General features: G+C 46.8%; 1 protein-coding gene across 3 annotated transcripts in view; it reads left to right on the top strand.

Annotated features, from left to right (window-relative positions):
• agap3 (ArfGAP with GTPase domain, ankyrin repeat and PH domain 3) overlaps nt 1-17,783 on the top strand; it is a 202,928-nt gene that overhangs the window by 93,443 nt on the left and 91,702 nt on the right. For all 3 annotated transcript variants that reach the window (XM_066682583.1, XM_066682584.1, XM_066682581.1), the window contains exon 2: nt 11,976-12,034. In XM_066682583.1, coding sequence (XP_066538680.1) covers nt 11,976-12,034 — 59 coding nt within the window. The remainder of the gene's footprint in view (nt 1-11,975; nt 12,035-17,783) is intronic.

Here is a 17,783-nt window from a genome sequence, read left to right as displayed (position 1 = left end):
TGCGCTCTCACATAAACACTGGTCCAGCGCTGTGATTGGACAGACTCAGACGAGGGGGCGGGGCCATTCTAAAGTCTCGGCACTTGACGTCAGGAGCGGAGCAGAATTAACGGCTTGTTTTAGTCCGTGTTTTCAGACTGGGTTCTCCTCTTTCACAGTGTGTGTGTTGGAGGCCTTGAGATCCACACATTAATGAGCGCATGCACCGAACAATGGATATTATTCTCTTAATACGTCCCCCTTAATGCGAATTATCCCATACAAGTTTGACGCGAGTAGGAGTTGTTTCACTTTATCAACTCTAAAGATGGCGTTAACAACCTCAGAGCAACGAATGCTGACAAATCCTTAAGGCTTTTTTTTGATGAGGTCTGTCTTGTTTTTTGTTTTGGTCTGAATCCATTTTTAATCAGGACTGGAAGGTCACAGTGTTACTAAGCAAATTCGGATTTGGAGAGCTGTGTTCATTTATATATTCATTCAATTATTCATTCATCCATTCATTTAGAGTAGAACATTGCATTCTCCAGAGTAAACGGCTGAGTTCTTGTCAAGGACACGCAGATAATTAACTGTAGTTTTTTTAGCCTTTAGACTTTCCAGCTTTAGGAAAGACTTTATGATTCTGCGGCAGAGTCATGCGCATGTCCTTTGCCCCACTTGTGAACTCAGAAGAAGCGCCATGTGCAGAGAACATGAAGTACGGATTAGGGATGCATAGTTTTGAACAGCGTTAGGTAAGAGTGTTAAGGTGGCTGGAGCGAGGTTGGCAGCACTCCAGGCTACGTTTGGAGCGCCTCCATCCATGCGAACAGTAGAAGGAACCATGGGCAACCCTGGCTTTAAACTTCAGTGTGCTGTGAATAGACTGTGGAAGAAGGCCTTGAGTTGTTAGTGTAACTGTCACCTACATGAGTCATATCTCCACGAATAAGTTTCAACACACACACAAAGGCAGAGTCAAACAAAAACAGTCTTTCCTTTTACTCCCTCCCCCCACGTTGCTTGTTCTCGTTCTGTTTCTCTCTGTCTCTTCCCCTCTCTCTCTTTTCCTTCTTTCCTGAAAGAAAGATGTGTTGAATCAGTGCAGTAGCCCTGGAGAGAATATTGATAAGAGTTTGACTCCAGTGTAAACATTAACAAATGCATGCCTGGAGACTTACATAACACAGGCCACTGCAAACATCCCTGTGATGCCCTTTTCCACAAAAGGCCTTTACGACATGCCTTTTGATGCTGCATTGTAGCAACCAGAGACAGAGTTTGCTTCTTTTATTTTGTCAGAACTCAGCATTCAAACGAGCCTTTAGCACTTCCAAACGAAAGCAGTGCCTCCTTTGTGATTGGTATTTTGTCTGCCGTCTCTATAGAGACTCTCCTGCCCGGAAGCTGGCCTTGGCTTGGCTGGGTGAATGTGTCAGCCAGGCAATCAACAGAATCTAGGTGTGCCTTTAACACCCCGCACTCGTACCTCTCGGCGCTAAGCTAAGGTGTGTTTTTCTAAAGGCCTGGCCCTGCGTGCTTGCCTCAACCTGCCCCTGCTGATGGATGGGCAGAGTGTTAAAGGATCTGGAGAAGTTCTCAGCATTTGCGCTCCTGTGGGATTAAAACCCCAAAGTCCCTAAAGGTGGTAGTGGGGGTGGGGGTCTTGCCTGTCATCACTTGCCAGCAAGATAAAGGTGTCTCAGTTACAACTCCTTTGTTTGGTTGCGGTATCGCATCTTAGTCACTGGGGCTGGTAAATAATGTGGTATGGGTGATGAGCAAGTATGGCACTGCATTGCTGTGTATTTTACACATTTAAAGGGGTCATATTCTCCCCCTCGTCCGCTGCGGAACACAGTTCTGGTTCTTAATGAAACGTCTGTGATCAAGGATCAAACACGGCAGCAGTGTTCTCCCCCTGTCTAAACAGCCCTGTTCTGAACAGTCACTTTCGGTGCACGTTCCTTTAAATGATAATGAGCCGCTCGCTGTTCACCCCGACCCCGAGCGCACAGCAGTGAGGAGTGAGGAGCTCTGATTTTTAGCCGTTTTCGCTCAGTTCTCTTTCTTCTCTCCATTCAGGTTTTCTCTGTTTTTACTCTGTGTTCTTGTTGTCTGTTTTGCAGCATTTTACCTCATCTTTGCACAATTTTAAAGTCTATTCATTTGACGTAAGAAGCGGAGAAGAATTAAAACAACTAACTTTGTCCTATGTTTTCTGATTGGGCAGCACACAGAAAACTGACTGGGGATTCTTGTTTCACAGTGTGGGGGTTGGTAGGTTCCAGATCTCCACATTAATGTGCACATGCACTGAGGAAGGGAGGTTTTAAAAGTATGCCTCTTAAAAAAAGGATTTGTTCAAAAAAAGCATTGCCTTCTTCATTATGTCTGCAATGAACCATTAATCATTCAAAGTGGAGTTGCATTAGGGCTGCAATGAATATTCATTAAACTGACATTAATTCAGTGATTAGCATATGTACAACGTGTAAAGCCCCTTCAGAAACCAATACCACTTTTATGAAACCTTTTTTTTTTATTTTACCTGAGCACATTTTTATTTTATACCATTTTAAAATCCCACATTTCTCCCAAATTTAAGTCATTACCAAATTGACTGTGTTAGATGAGTCTCCCCGAAACACACGTTGCCTCCAGACTGCAAGGGTGTCGCTGAGCACATACATCCTCTTTGACTTGGGAAGCCAGCCACTGTCTTTGTTTGACCTGCTGCTAATACAGCATCACTGGAACTCAACATGTCAGAGAATTCCAGCTGTCCTGATCTTCTACGTCAACCCACAGGCTGCTGCACAGACCAGCACTCTGCTAGTGCACCCACCCAGAGAGAGTGAGGCTGTCTTGGACTTCACAGGGCATCACAGGGAATAGAACCAGTAGCAATCTCCTGATGATAGACTCAATGTTTTTGGTGCTTTTCTAATGCAAGGGACCACTACTGGAATCTACGCACTGTTTGGTGCCTAGTCCCTGGTTTTTATTACACTAAATGTATCGGGTGTCGTCTCAAAATCACGTCTCTAACAGGAACAGTGGGTTTGGAAACCACAACAACGGCGGCGGTAACGTTAAGGTTGGTTGGTTTTCCACTCCCACAGCTCAGAACCCAGACTCTAACAGGAACTACAGGCTTAGGAAACCACAACAACAACGTTAAGCGGTGTTTACTCATGGTGTATCGGCGTGTTGTTGTTGTTTGGGACTGAACACAGCTCCGTCATCAGTTCAGACAGATCAGTAGAGTTTGTTCCTTCCTTGTTGCAGCGTCCAGCTCTCGCTGGATTCTTTCGTCGGCCACCGATCCAAGGAGCGTTTGAACCTCTTCAAAAGACCACGGCGTCATTTTACGAGCTGCCGTCGTGAGTCGGATAAAAACAAACGTGATCTCTGCTGCAGCTGGAGATTTTACAGATGGAGAGTTGGTGCTGGTCGTCTGCGTTGCGTGGCGTAGAGTGACGACTCTCTCTGGACGATCAGCGCTCTGCAAGGTTTACACGCCACGGTTTAGTCCCTACTCGACTCGCTCTGAACCACGAGAGAACAGCCACTAAACAAGAACCAGCTTCCAGAACCAGGACCTGATTTACGAGCTGCCGTCGCGAGTCACGGTTTGGTTTCTACTCAGTCCGATTGGACCCATGAGAGAGCAGGGACTAAAGGAGAATCCAGTTCTTGAGTTGTTTTATATTCTTTAGAGAATGGTTCAATATTTGAAATAAAATGAATGATTTTCAAAAGATGATGTTTGACTTACAGCCTTAGTTTGTTTGGTGTTAATGGCCCATTCGTTTATGGCTTGTTTTTTGGTGTTAAACCACAAAGCGACAGTAATCCTCAGGCCAAGCTTAAAGCCTTTCCCTCCGTACTTCAGAGCACTCGATCGTTGAAAGATTGATATGAAAAATAAATCAAAAGACTTCTGTTGTCTTTGTGTTGGGAAGCTGTGTCCGCGGTGCGAATAATCTTCCCCCATGCTTTAAGATCTGAAAGTGTGGTGTTAGTTTGTTGTTTTGTTTTTTTTTCCTTTAATGCAATTACTGATTTATATCTTCCAGTTCTCCCTGCTCTGAGCAGGGCCCGCTCTGTTTGTGTGAAGCGCAGATCTCGAACAGCAGACTCGTGTCACACCTGGAGTCAGACTTTGATATGTGCTGTGCCTCTGAACTCCCTCTCGACTAATGACGCATGTTCACCGTCTCTGGTTACTGCCACACCTCCCGCAGAAAACCCCTGAGCACACGTCTGACACAAACACCGCGGCGGATCTTCAGAGAAAGAGAAACAGTTCAGGAATGAGTGAAGTGTGGTGGACTTTTTTAGATAGTGTTCCCCTCACTGAGCTCCTAGTGGCCCCTACTCCACTGTAAACCCCTCAGTGAACAAAGCAGGAGTGATGTCTGTGTCGGTCGGGTGCTGATTTATTGTTTGCTAAAGCTTTGATAGATTTGGTGATTCCTGCCACTGCTCTGAACAGCAAGGGTCTGAAGAAAGTGGTAGCCATGGCCCAAAGCAGGGGTGCCCACAGACTTTTATTGTGAGATCTACCACTACCACTACTAATGGGGATGGTGGGTGAATGGCTGGGTGGAACAGACCTAACAGGGGCTGGGGAGGGATGTAGTGACCAGGGTGTGATTGACGCACTTGGAACCCCTGGCTTAAAGGTTAGAGGAGCAGGCTTGTGACTGAAGGGTCGTTGGAAGTTGAAGTGAAGGAGTGAAGAAACAGCACTGTCTCCTCCCTCAACGTCCATGGCACCTAATTCCTAACTGCCCCCACCCCAGCACTGGAATGGCTCCCCAGTGCTTCAGGGGCATGTGTGTGTGTGTGTGTGTGAGCACAGGTTCACTATGCAATGATTGTGGTATTGTGGGGCAACAGCTAGTGTCAGTGTCACACATTTCTAAGGTTCTGGGCTTGTGAGATCAATGCCCATCTTGGGTCACTCTTTGTAAGTAGTGTGGTGTATTCTCCCTGTGTCTGTGTGGGTTTCCTTCAGGGTGCGCTGTTTTTCTCCCAAAGTTTATACACACGTTAGGTGGAGTACCAGTGGAACGGTCAGCAGAATGTCAGTGTGAGTGAGTGACGGGGTGCGTGTGAAAGTGAGGCTGTAGGTGAGTGTGTGTTTATGAAACTCACATGTGACTGAGTGACTGTGAAAGAAAGAGAGAAAGAATGAAAGAGAAAGAAACTGGCCACAGGTGCGAGTGTGTGAATTTGTCTACAGGTATTTGTGTGTGTGTGTGTGTGTGTGTGAGAGAGAGAGAGACTGTACACAGGTGTGTGTGTGTGAGAGACTGTACACAGGTGAGTGTGTGTGTGAGAGAGACTACACAAGTGTGTGTGTGTGTGTGTGTGTGTGAGAGAGAGAGAGACTGTACACAGGTGAGTGTGTGTGTGTGTGTGAGAGACTACACGAGTGTGTGTGTGTGTGTGTGAGAGACTGTACACAGGTGAGTGTGTGTGTGTGAGAGACTGTACACAGGTGTGTGTGTGTGAGAGAGAGACTACACAAGTGTGTGTGTGTGTGTGTGAGAGAGAGAGAGAGACTACACAGGTGAGTGTGTGTGTGTGTGTGAGAGACTGTACACAGGTGAGTGTGTGTGTGTGTGTGAGAGAGAGAGAAACTGTACACAGGTGAGTGTGTGTGTGTGAGAAACTACACAGGTGTGTGTGTGTGTGAGAAACTGTACACGTGTGTGTGTGTGTGTGTGTGTGTGTGAGAGAGAGAGAGAAACTGTACACGTGTGTGTGTGTGTGTGTGTGTGTGTGTGTGTGTGTGAGAGAGAGAGAGAAACTGTACACAGGTGTGTGTGTGTGTGTGTGTGTGTGTGTGTGAGAGAGAGAGAGAAACTGTACACAGGTGTGTGTGTGTGTGTGTCTATGAGTGTCCTCAGTGTACTCATTGATTCTGTCTAGGCTCTGGACCCACCACAGCCCTGATCAGGATGAAGATGAATGGATACATTAATTAATGCTGTGCAATGATGGGGAAAAAACACAGGTTTCACTCATCCGTTAAGTTTACCTCATTTCCGAGCAAGTTTTTCCAGGAACTTCACAGACCCACCACCACACTTACCGTAGCGAGGTGAACCCCGCGGCTGCGTCACTCCTGCAGCTCTCTGCTGAGGATATGTACTCGCTGGGGGTTTTAGATGCATGCCTGAGGAAGACAGAGTGAGATCTCACGCTGTTTTATAGAGCAGCTCCGAGAGACAGTCGTGTCAACACTTGCCGCAGATTAGCTGCACGTCAGGAGGGAGTAATGTAGCCGGTCGAGTTTGATCTGAGCAGCTCTTATGAAGTCCCGCTGTAAACATTTTAAAAACACATGATTACTTACATCTTATGCTGAAAACTTTATGCAGTAGCGGAGGAGATTAGAGATGAGACTCTAAGAAAATATATTGTGGACACACTTCCCAGCTGCAGAACGTGTTGATTTTACAGGCCTCAGAACAGCAGGAAAATATATTACACACTTTGAGGTAGATACTGTAATATACATTAAGGTTTAACATAAACAGCAGGGTGGACATAAATTATATTAGTGCCGTAGTTAAAAATGGCTGTGTAAGCCTAATTTTGAATTTAAATGTTCCAGTCATAATGCAAAACAGGGCGGCACAGTAGAGCAGCAGGTAGTGTCTCTGTCACAGCTCCAGGGTCCTAGAGATTGTAGGTTCGAGTCTCGCTCCGGGTCACTGTCTGTGAGGAGTGTGGTGTGTTCTCCCTGTGTCTGCGTGGGTTTCCTCCGGGTGACTGTCTGTGAGGAGTGTGATGTGTTCTCCCTGTGTCTGCGTGGGTTTCCTCCGGGTGACTGTCTGTGAGGAGTGTGGTGTGTTCTCCCTGTGTCTGCGTGGGTTTCCTCCGGGTGACTGTCTGTGAGGAGTGTGGTGTGTTCTCTCTGTGTCTGTGTGGGTTTCCTCCGGGTGACTGTCTGTGAGGAGTGTGATGTGTTATCCCTGTATCTGCGTGGGTTTCCTCCGGGTGACTGTCTGTGAGGAGTGTGATGTGTTATCCCTGTATCTGCGTGGGTTTCCTCCGGGTGACTGTCTGTGAGGAGTGTGGTGTGTTCTCCCTGTGTCTGCGTGGGTTTCCTCCGGGTGACTGTCTGTGAGGAGTGTGGTGTGTTCTCTCTGTGTCTGTGTGGGTTTCCTCCGGGTGACTGTCTGTGAGGAGTGTGATGTGTTATCCCTGTATCTGCGTGGGTTTCCTCCGGGTGACTGTCTGTGAGGAGTGTGGTGTGTTCTCCCTGTGTCTGTGTGGGTTTCCTCCGGGTGACTGTCTGTGAGGAGTGTGGTGTGTTCTCTCTGTGTCTGTGTGGGTTTCCTCCGGGTGACTGTCTGTGAGGAGTGTGATGTGTTATCCCTGTATCTGCGTGGGTTTCCTCCGGGTGACTGTCTGTGAGGAGTGTGGTGTGTTCTCCCTGTGTCTGCGTGGGTTTCCTCCGGGTGACTGTCTGTGAGAAAAGTTTCTGGTCCGTCACCAACACTCAAATTTTACACCAGCACTGGGGAAAGTGCTGTAGTCGTTACAGAAGAGAAAGAAGTGTAAGAGCTGCTGTCTGAATAGCAGTTAGATAACACTGTGTGTGCAGTTAGTGTTCACTGACATAAAACAGAGCATTGAAAGTGCAAGGTGACTGTGTGGGGGTGATAATGGGGTCAGGGGATGGGTGGTGGTGTAATCAATGAGTTGTTTCTGAAGGCACAGCTCTTGGAAAGACGCTAGAAATGTTAGTTTCCTCAAGCGCTGAAGCCTTTGTCTCCTGTCTGACAGTTTTAGGAGGCTGTGTTGAAAACATGTTTTTGGCCACTCTCATTTGTTCTCTTTCACTGTCCGCGTCTCCTTCTTTGCAACCGTTAATCTACATTTTCAATCAATTCAGAACAAGGAGAAACATAGCCCTGGGACACTGAATAATCATTTTGATTGAATTGGACAAGAGCAGTGAAGTGAAAACTGGCACAGACAAAGCAACAATCACCGTGTGGCGCTGCACAAAGACGCCTCTGTGTCTCACAACAGCTGCTGGTGCCAACTGGGCATCTTCCCTCGTTCAGTTTCTCTGCAGATCTCCTGGACGAACTTGAATTCATCTTCATGGTTAAGTTTTGCTGCTGTTGTGGGCTGTAGAGGAACCACACACTTCAATTTACAATGAGCCACATGTTCACCCCGACCCCGAGCGCACAGCAGTGAGGAGCGAGGAGCAGAAGCTCTGGTTTTTAGCTGTTTTCACTCTGTTCTCTTTCTTCTCCGTTTTTACTCAGTGCTCTTATTTCTCCGCGCTCGTTGTGTCTGTTTTGTTGAGTTTAACCTCGTCTTTGCGCTCTCACATAAACACGGGTCCAGCGCTGTGATTGGACACACTCAGACGAGGGGGCGGGGCCATTCTAAAGTCTTCAGAAGTGGAGCAGAAGCTGGTTTTTAGCCGTTTTCGCTCTGTTGTCTTTCTTCTTCATTCTCGTGAACGTGCACTGAACACATATTTTACTCTTAATGGAACTAAGCCTGACAAATGTGAACACACCTTTGGAGAATTGATTGCAGTGAGTCCTCAGCTGAAATAAACAGTTTCTCTGTGTGCAGTACTCGCTCACGTGTGTTGCAGTGGTGATTAAATGATGCGTGTTGAGTCACCCTCACCTCATCCACACCTCTGCTGACCTGCTGCTGTGTGTTTGCCTGCCGGCAGTGTTAGGAATGGGGTGTTTTAAGTCCTCAGGGTGTGGGCATGGTGGAGTACAATTACCACTGGATGAGAGAACCTTGTGCTGCTAGATATGAGTTCGTCATATAATAATCATTTCATAATCTTTGTTTGTGTAGCACCTGTCGTACATAAGTACAGCTGTCACGGTTGTGCACAGGGACGAGGAGGCGGACGCAGAGCCGGAGCGGCTAATCGGGAGGCTCCGGAGGATTCCCGAAGGGCCGGCTCGTGTCAGTCTCCAGTTTGGGCCGGTTGGGTGGGAAAAATAATTTTGACAGTTATCTAATCTTCTTCTTTCATTCATTCTCCTTTCATCTGACAGTGCAGCCCCTACATCGCAGAAGATTAGAGGGGTTCCACCATCGGAGGGAATTCCCTCCTCCCAAATGTTTAAATTGCTTGGGCCCATGAGACGTTTTGTCTGGAGCGGTGAAATTAAACATAGCAACACAATAACACGACGTGTCAGTCGGTGGTGGAGGGCAGGGAGAGGCCGGGTGGAGCCTAAAACGCCAGGAAAAAATCAAAAATAAAGGCGAGATATGGAAATAACTTTGAATTGTCAGTGTAAGGCACAACGCGTGCCACTTCAACTTACTGTAGTTTATTTGTAGAGCCTCGTACACACCATTAACACCAAGGCAGAGGCAGAACAGAACAGAACAGAGCCAGGGAGAAACACATGGAACAGAGCAGACAGCTGACAGCAGCTCAGAATGTTTCACAAAAACAATAAAATATGAAGTGAACAGTGCAACTACAATAAAATCATCATTTATAATAAATAAACAAATAATTAAAAAGGGTAAAAGTAGTGCAATAAAAGACACAATTCAACATGTGATCAGAGTTATTCTAAATTAAATGGGGGGGGGGGGGTAATAAAAACGCTAGAAGGCTAGTTGATAGCTACAGTTCAAAGAAAGATTACACTCAAGTCCAGAGTTTTTCCTGCATCCCAGTGACGGAGAGCACCTCGAAGCTGTTAATAAATCCGTGGGATATCCGTGCTGGCAGTTTTCTATTATTTAATATCCTCCAATGAGTTGATAAACCCTAGGACAGCATTTAAACTTCATAAGAGTCAGAAACTGAACTGAAATAAAAATGAAGATATTAAATTTAAACAAGGGAGAGGTAAAGCGAAGTAAGAATATGGTCAAATATCATTTTAAATGAATGTGAAGATGGAATAAAATGTATTTCTATAATTGCAGGAACAGGAAATATGTATTTTATAGAGGGTAATAAAAAGAGAAGGTAATAAAAAGGAGAAATCATAAAGTGAAAGGATTATTGAAGTGAATAAAGTTAGCTTCATCCTGCGTAAATACTTCAGTGTGCACTGGACCATCATTGTTCTTCAGCATTAATGTATTATTCTATTATATTACAGCCTCAATCTGTTCTATCACTCACTGACCCATGAACACTGTCGGAGCAGTGTAGAGAGAATTCAAACCTCACTCTCAGACCCACTCTGGAACACCCGGCAACGTCAAAAAACACTGAACAAGACGTTCAAGTACTTTCACTTATAGGCAGCATTGGTGAAGAAGGATCACCGGTCCCCACACTGTCTCTCAAACCATCGCCATCTACAAGCAACCTGACGTGAGAACGTATGGCATTATTCCACCGCATCGTACCTGCACTACTCTACTCAACTTTCCCGCTTCTCTACCAGGTGAATCCGGTCCTGGTTCTGGAAGCAGGTTCTTGTTTAGTGGCTGTTCTCTCGTGGTTCAGAGCGAGTCGAGTAGGGACTAAACCGTGGAGTGTAAACCTTGCAGAGCGCTGATCGTCCAGAGAGAGTCGTCACTCTACGCCACGCAACGCAGACGACCAGCACCAACTCTCCATCTGTAAAATCTCCAGCTGCAGCAGAGATCACATTGGTTTTTATCCGACTCACGACGGCAGCTCGTAAAATGACGCCGTGGTCTTTTGAAGAGGTTCAAACGCTCCTTGGATCGGTGGCCGACGAAAGAATCCAGCGAGAGCTGGACGCTGCAACAAGGAAGGAACAAACTCTACTGATCTGTCTGAACTGATGACGGAGCTGTGTTCAGTCCCAAACAACAACAACACGCCGATACACCATGAGTAAACACCGCTTAACGTTGTTGTTGTGGTTTCCTAAGCCGGTAGTTCCTGTTAGAGTCTGGGTTCTGAGCTGTGGGAGTGGAAAACCAACCAGGGACTACATTTTATGCATGAGGGCAGCACAGTGGTGCAACAGATGGTCTAGTAGTTGTACAGATCAGTGCGTTCAAGCCCTGCCTTGTGTCACTGTCTTTGAGGAGTGTGCTGTGTTTTCCCTGTGTCTGTGTGTGTATCCTCTGGGTGTTCCGGTTTCCTCCTACAGTCCAAATCCACACATGTTGGTAGGTGGATTCGCCGTGAATGTATTTACAGGTGTGAGTGTGTGGTGCCCTGTGCAGCGAGAAAACCAGCTGCCCTCGACTGGCTGCTCTAGTTCTTCCAAGTGTTCCCATGTCTCAGAATTGTTTGCAGTAGCTGCTGTGTGTGGGCTGCAAGGCTTTCCCCACCTGCTCCATGGAGACACACTGTCTGAACCCTACACCGGAGGGAAGATGTTATCTGTAAACTTCTCATCCCTCTGCAGAAAGACACTGGTCTGGGATCAGTTTACAGGAGCTCTCGCTTTCATTTAGAGAAGTGCTACTCCACTTCAGCGCCCTCATAATGTGCCACTGTGTGACGAGTGTGTGAGCTCCGACATGTTTTGGCGTATCTGGCAGGATATCAGGGCAGGGTTCTGTCCTCAGTAATAAACACTGTACTCCAGTTACGCTGTTCTCCAGGACGCTTCGCTGACGAGGCGCTGCAGAGTCGGCCTGGACCTGAACTGGTCTCAGACCTGGAGTTACTCTTCTCTTGTTTGTATGTGTTTATAGTGGATTACTGTGGAGCTCAAACCTGACGTTATTTACTCAATGCAATTTACTCAAATGTTTCAAAGAAAATGATCTACTACTTTTATTTTTGAGTGTGTGAAACTATCCACAGGTGTGAGGGACTGGGTGAGTGTGTGAGGGACTGGGTGAGTGTGTGAGACTGTCCACAGGTGTGTGTCTGTGTGAATGAGTGTGTGAGGGACTGGGTGAGTGTGTGAGACTATCCAATGGTGTGTGAGTGTCACTGGTCACTAGGGTCTGACCCTTAAAGCTCTGCACAGGTTTGTCACCCGCATTAACACTGAACGTCTTCTGTTTTGCAGATTCCTTTGTGAACAGTCAGGAGTGGACGCTGAGCAGATCAGTGCCAGAGCTCAAAGTGGTAAGTGTCTGTCCGTACCTTTTCCTTCATAATGAACAGGACTGTGCTAAAGGGTTAACCCCTTCCTCGTTTTTGTCTGTGTGTTGGTCGTTTTGTGTTTTTTTGAAAATGCTCTTCACGGTGGTTTTTGAAAAAAAGTCTGTTGTCAGCAGTGTTGTGTTCACAGCAAAATAGAACTTTTCAAGCAACGCTAACGTCACACGTCCTGTCTGATTCTGATTCTGGCTGAAATTCAAACAGCGGGTCACCCCCGGTTTAACCTAGTGAGCTGTCTGTCCAGAGAGCATTATAAGTCACAGTGAGTGTGATCCCAACACGTCGGCCGTCCCAATTCTTAGACGCTTCATTATGCTGCCTACTGATGTACGTGAATTTAGCCGAATTTTAAGGTGGCATCGAACCCTTTCCTCTGCCACGTAGGCAATCCCATGATGCAATGCCAGAACAACTCTAGATTAGCTCTAGATTCCAGATTCCCACATATGAATAAATATAAATGATGCTGTAATACAAATATATACAGCACTGTTCAGATCTAGATTACATTTTTCCACGACTTGTTTAGTGCGCCATGTAGGGAGTATGGAGTGATTTGGGATTAAACCTCTGTTTCTTTCTTGCATCATGGTGTTTTGATGTCTCTTTTTAAGAGGTACTATGGCCCCCTTCTGGACTGGAATAGTAATGCAGCCGTTTCCATATTTTCAAAATAAGGAGGAAAATCTCTGATGTCAAATATATCTTGAGGGTTATGTGCACAGGGCCTTAGAACCTATTTATCAGAGCAGTAAGAGGTTATTGTTTGTGAAAGTCCAGTATTTTTTGAGGTCATCCTCCAATGCCTAGTTTTACTGGTTAATGAATATTTACAAAATATACATTGTTATTATTAGAATTTATAATAATTTAGTTGCCTAAAAAGTTTGCACAGGAATGTACGTCCAGAATTTGTAGACACCCCGTAGACTCTAAGGTTAATTTGGCCCCGTTGCGTTGGGGATATTAAGCTGTTCACCAAACCATGTGCCCAGTCTCTTTAGAAAACAAACAAATGGGTACTTTCCGAAGCAGCTGTACATGAACTGATTAATACCAAGAGTTGGCGCGTGGAGTATATAACCCTCCAGCACTGGGCTGCGGAGCAGTGGAGCTCTGTTTTCCGGGCTGATGACGCTACCTGGAATGGTGTTTGTGATCCAGAACTGATCGTCCAGCATCAGCACCAGATCTCAGCGATGTTCTCATGGACATCAGTGCCATCAGTTCCTCACAGAAATGTTCCAGTCTCTACTGTAAAGAGTAAACCAGACTTCTACTTCATACAGTTATTTCTGTGAATAAATCTGCTCCTGTAGTGTCAGTGTCTTTGAGGGAAGGCGTAGTTTGGATGGTGCTGTGCTGAAGTGTGGCAAAAGGAGTTGACAATATGTGCCGTGCGAGACTTGCAGATGAAACACGGTTTAATGTCGAGAGAAGCTGAGGGAGCTTGGCGCTCGTGCCGAGTCGCTAGCGTGGAGACACAGCAGGACAGATGTGCCACTGACACTGAGTGACACTTTCAGGTTACACAGCTGACGCTGCCTGAAAATAATCCACGCACATCAATCATTACTGGCTTTGAAGCTGCTCTCACACGCGCTGGGGATCGGGACGTTCAGGAGAGATGTTATTGTCTTACAGATTAGAACCAAACCATTTTGTTAGACCTTTTAATTATAGCTTTCTTCTGGTGTTTCAGTGTGAAGTTTAATTCTAAACCAGTGGTCACTCTACCACACAGTGGTACTGAAGAGGGGTTGAGTCATGAGGTAAAACTCTCAAGGGACTGAAAGGAAGAGATGGTGGATACAGGCCTTGGAACTGAGTTTGCTAAAGGGAATTGCCAGTTGCAACCAAAACTAGTAAGTTCTTAAGCAGAAACCGTGATGGCATCTGTCGAGCTAAAGAGGCTAAAAGGTTCTGATCTGAAAACACAGATGAATAGGGTGAGGAAACAAAACCATGAAAATGCTGCATGTGTGTGTTTTCTGGAGCTGTGGTCTGTAGGACCCAAGGAACAGTCACTTTTATTTCTCTCCACTGTTCACACTGTTCACAGGCTCAGCAGACGGCTCTGGAAACACACTCTGTAACACTCCAACGTTAACAGACAGAACTCTGCATCATTAACACATTCGTGTCATGTATCACTGTGATCTGACCCCGCTGTAAACCCGGCTCTGGCGCTGTCCCAGTTCACACCGACAGCGGCTCTGTGAACAGGGAGAGCAGCAGAGAAAAGTAAAGTTTAATATTGAACTGAATATTGTTCAGTATTATGTTCCAAATAAAGAAAAATGGAATGACCAAAAATTACAGTCACAGCAACACTGGAAGAAAGCAAACCTGCAACATCCCTCGCTAAAGACATTTCCTTTGTTCCCATCAAATCTCGTTCAGGAGTGGCAAGGTGGGGGTGGATTTGCAGCATAGATACAAGGTTCTAAGAAACCTGAACAGAACCGGTTCAAGAACTAGAGTTAGTAGAGCAGGCTGTTCCTGCCTCTCTGAGAGCCAATAATAAAGAGCGGGCTGTTCCTGCCTCACTGAGAGCCAATAATAAAGAGCGGGCTGTTCCTGCCTCTCTGAGAGCCAATAATAAAGAGCGGGCTGTTCCTGCCTCACTGAGAGCCAATAATAAAGAGCAAGCTGTTCCTGCCTCACTGAGAGCCAATAATAAAGAGCGGGCTGTTCCTGCCTCACTGAGAGCCAATAATAAAGAGCGGGCTGTTCCTGCCTCTCTGAGAGCCAATAATAAAGAGTGGGCTGTTCCTGCCTCTCTGAGAGCCAATAATAAAGAGCGGGCTGTTCCTGCCTCACTGAGAGCCAGTAATAAAGAGCGGGCTGTTCCTGCCTCACTGAGCGCCAATAATAAAGAGCGGGCTGTTCCTGCCTCACTGAGAGCCAATAATAAAGAGCGGGCTGTTCCTGCCTCACTGAGAGCCAATAATAAAGAGCGGGCTGTTCCTGCCTCACTGAGAGCCAATAATAAAGAGCGGGCTGTTCCTGCCTCACTGAGAGCCAATAATAAAGAGCGGGCTGTTCCTGCCTCACTGAGAGCCAATAATAAAGAGCGGGCTGTTCCTGCCTCACTGAGAGCCAATAATAAAGAGCGGGCATTCCTGCCTCACTGAGAGCCAATAATAAAGAGCGGGCTGTTCCTGCCTCACTGAGAGCCAATAATAAAGAGTGGGCATTCCTGCCTCACTGAGAGCCAATAATAAAGAGCAGGCTGTTCCTGCCTCACTGAGAGCCAATAATAAAGAGCGGGCTGTTCCTGCCTCTCTAAGAGCCAATAATAAAGAGCGGGCTGTTCCTGCCTCACTGAGAGCCAATAATAAAGAGCGGGCTGTTCCTGCCTCACTGAGAGCCAATAATAAAGAGCGGGCTGTTCCTGCCTCACTGAGAGCCAATAATAAAGAGCGGGCTGTTCCTGCCTCACTGAGAGCCAATAATAAAGAGCGGGCTGTTCCTGCCTCACTGAGAGCCAGTAATAAAGAGCGGGCTGTTCCTGCCTCACTGAGAGCCAGTAATAAAGAGAGGACTGTTCCTGCCTCACTGAGAGCCAGTAATAAAAAGAGGACTGTTCCTGCCTCACTGAGAGCCAATAAAAAAGAGAGGACTGTTCCTGCCTCACTGAGAGCCAATAATAAAGAGCGGGCTGTTCCTGCCTCACTGAGAGCCAGTAATAAAGAGCGGGCTGTTCCTGCCTCACTGAGAGCCAATAATAAAGAGCGGGCTGTTCCTGCCTCTCTGAGAGCCAATAATAAAGAGCAGGCTGTTCCTGCCTCACTGAGAGCCAATAATAAAGAGTGGGCTGTTCCTGCCTCACTGAGAGCCAGTAATAAAGAGCAGGCTGTTCCTGCCTCACTGAGCGCCAATAATAAAGACTGGGCTGTTCCTGCCTCTCTAAGAGCCAATAATAAAGAGCGGGCTGTTCCTGCCTCACTGAGAGCCAATAATATAGAGCGGGCTGTTCCTGCCTCACTGAGAGCCAATGATAAAGAGCGGGCTGTTCCTGCCTCACTGAGAGCCAATGATAAAGAGCGGGCTGTTCCTGCCTCACTGAGAGCCAGTAATAAAGAGCGGGCTGTTCCTGCCTCACTGAGAGCCAGTAATAAAGAGAGGACTGTTCCTGCCTCACTGAGAGCCAGTAATAAAAAGAGGACTGTTCCTGCCTCACTGAGAGCCAATAAAAAAGAGAGGACTGTTCCTGCCTCACTGAGAGCCAATAATAAAGAGTGGGCTGTTCCTGCCTCACTGAGAGCCAGTAATAAAGAGCGGGCTGTTCCTGCCTCACTGAGAGCCAGTAATAAAGAGCGGGCTGTTCCTGCCTCACTGAGAGCCAGTAATAAAGAGCGGGCTGTTCCTGCCTCACTGAGAGCCAGTAATAAAAAGAGGACTGTTCCTGCCTCACTGAGAGCCAATAATAAAGAGCGGGCTGTTTCTGCCTCACTGAGCGCCAATAATAAAGACTGGGCTGTTCCTGCCTCACTGAGAGCCAGTAATAAAAAGAGGACTGTTCCTGCCTCACTGAGAGCCAATAATAAAGAGCGGGCTGTTCCTGCCTCACTGAGAGCCAGTAATAAAAAGAGGACTGTTCCTGCCTCGCTGAGAGCCAATAATAAAGAGCGGGCTGTTTCTGCCTCACTGAGCGCCAATAATAAAGACTGGGCTGTTCCTGCCTCACTGAGAGCCAGTAATAAAAAGAGGACTGTTCCTGCCTCACTGAGAGCCAATAAAAAAGAGAGGACTGTTCCTGCCTCGCTGAGAGCCAATAATAAAGAGCGGGCTGTTTCTGCCTCACTGAGCGCCAATAATAAAGACTGGGCTGTTCCTGCCTCACTGAGAGCCAATAATAAAGAGCGGGCTGTTCCTGCCTCACTGAGAGCCAATAATACAGAGCGGGCTGTTCCTGCCTCACTGAGAGCCAATAATAAAGAGCGGGCTGTTCCTGCCTCACTGAGAGCCAATAATAAAGAGCGGGCTGTTCCTGCCTCACTGAGAGCCAGTAATAAAAAGAGGACTGTTCCTGCCTCACTGAGAGCCAGTAATAAAAAGAGGACTGTTCCTGCCTCACTGAGAGCCAATAATAAAGAGCGGGCTGTTCCTGCCTCACTGAGAGCCAATAATAAAGAGCGGGCTGTTCCTGCCTCACTGAGAGCCAGTAATAAAGAGCGGGCTGTTCCTGCCTCACTGAGAGCCAGTAATAAAAAGAGGACTGTTCCTGCCTCACTGAGAGCCAATAATAAAGAGCGGGCTGTTCCTGCCTCACTGAGAGCCAATAATAAAGAGCGGGCTGTTCCTGCCTCACTGAGAGCCAGTAATAAAGAGAGGACTGTTCCTGCCTCACTGAGAGCCAGTAATAAAAAGAGGACTGTTCCTGCCTCACTGAGAGCCAATAATAAAGAGCGGGCTGTTCCTGCCTCACTGAGAGCCAATAATAAAGAGCGGGCTGTTCCTGCCTCACTGAGAGCCAGTAATAAAGAGAGGACTGTTCCTGCCTCACTGAGAGCCAGTAATAAAAAGAGGACTGTTCCTGCCTCACTGAGAGCCAATAATAAAGAGCGGGCTGTTCCTGCCTCACTGAGAGCCAATAATAAAGAGAGGACTGTTCCTGCCTCACTGAGAGCCAATAATAAAGAGAGGACTGTTCCTGCCTCACTGAGAGCCAGTGAAACAATAAAAAGTGTGAGTGTGTGTGTGTGGA

This window comes from Hoplias malabaricus, chromosome 10, assembly GCF_029633855.1.
Source record: "Hoplias malabaricus isolate fHopMal1 chromosome 10, fHopMal1.hap1, whole genome shotgun sequence".
Lineage (NCBI taxonomy): Eukaryota > Metazoa > Chordata > Actinopteri > Characiformes > Erythrinidae > Hoplias > Hoplias malabaricus.
The sequence above is the reverse complement of the archived record's forward strand: the minus strand, read 5'-3'. Positions and strand labels throughout refer to the sequence as shown.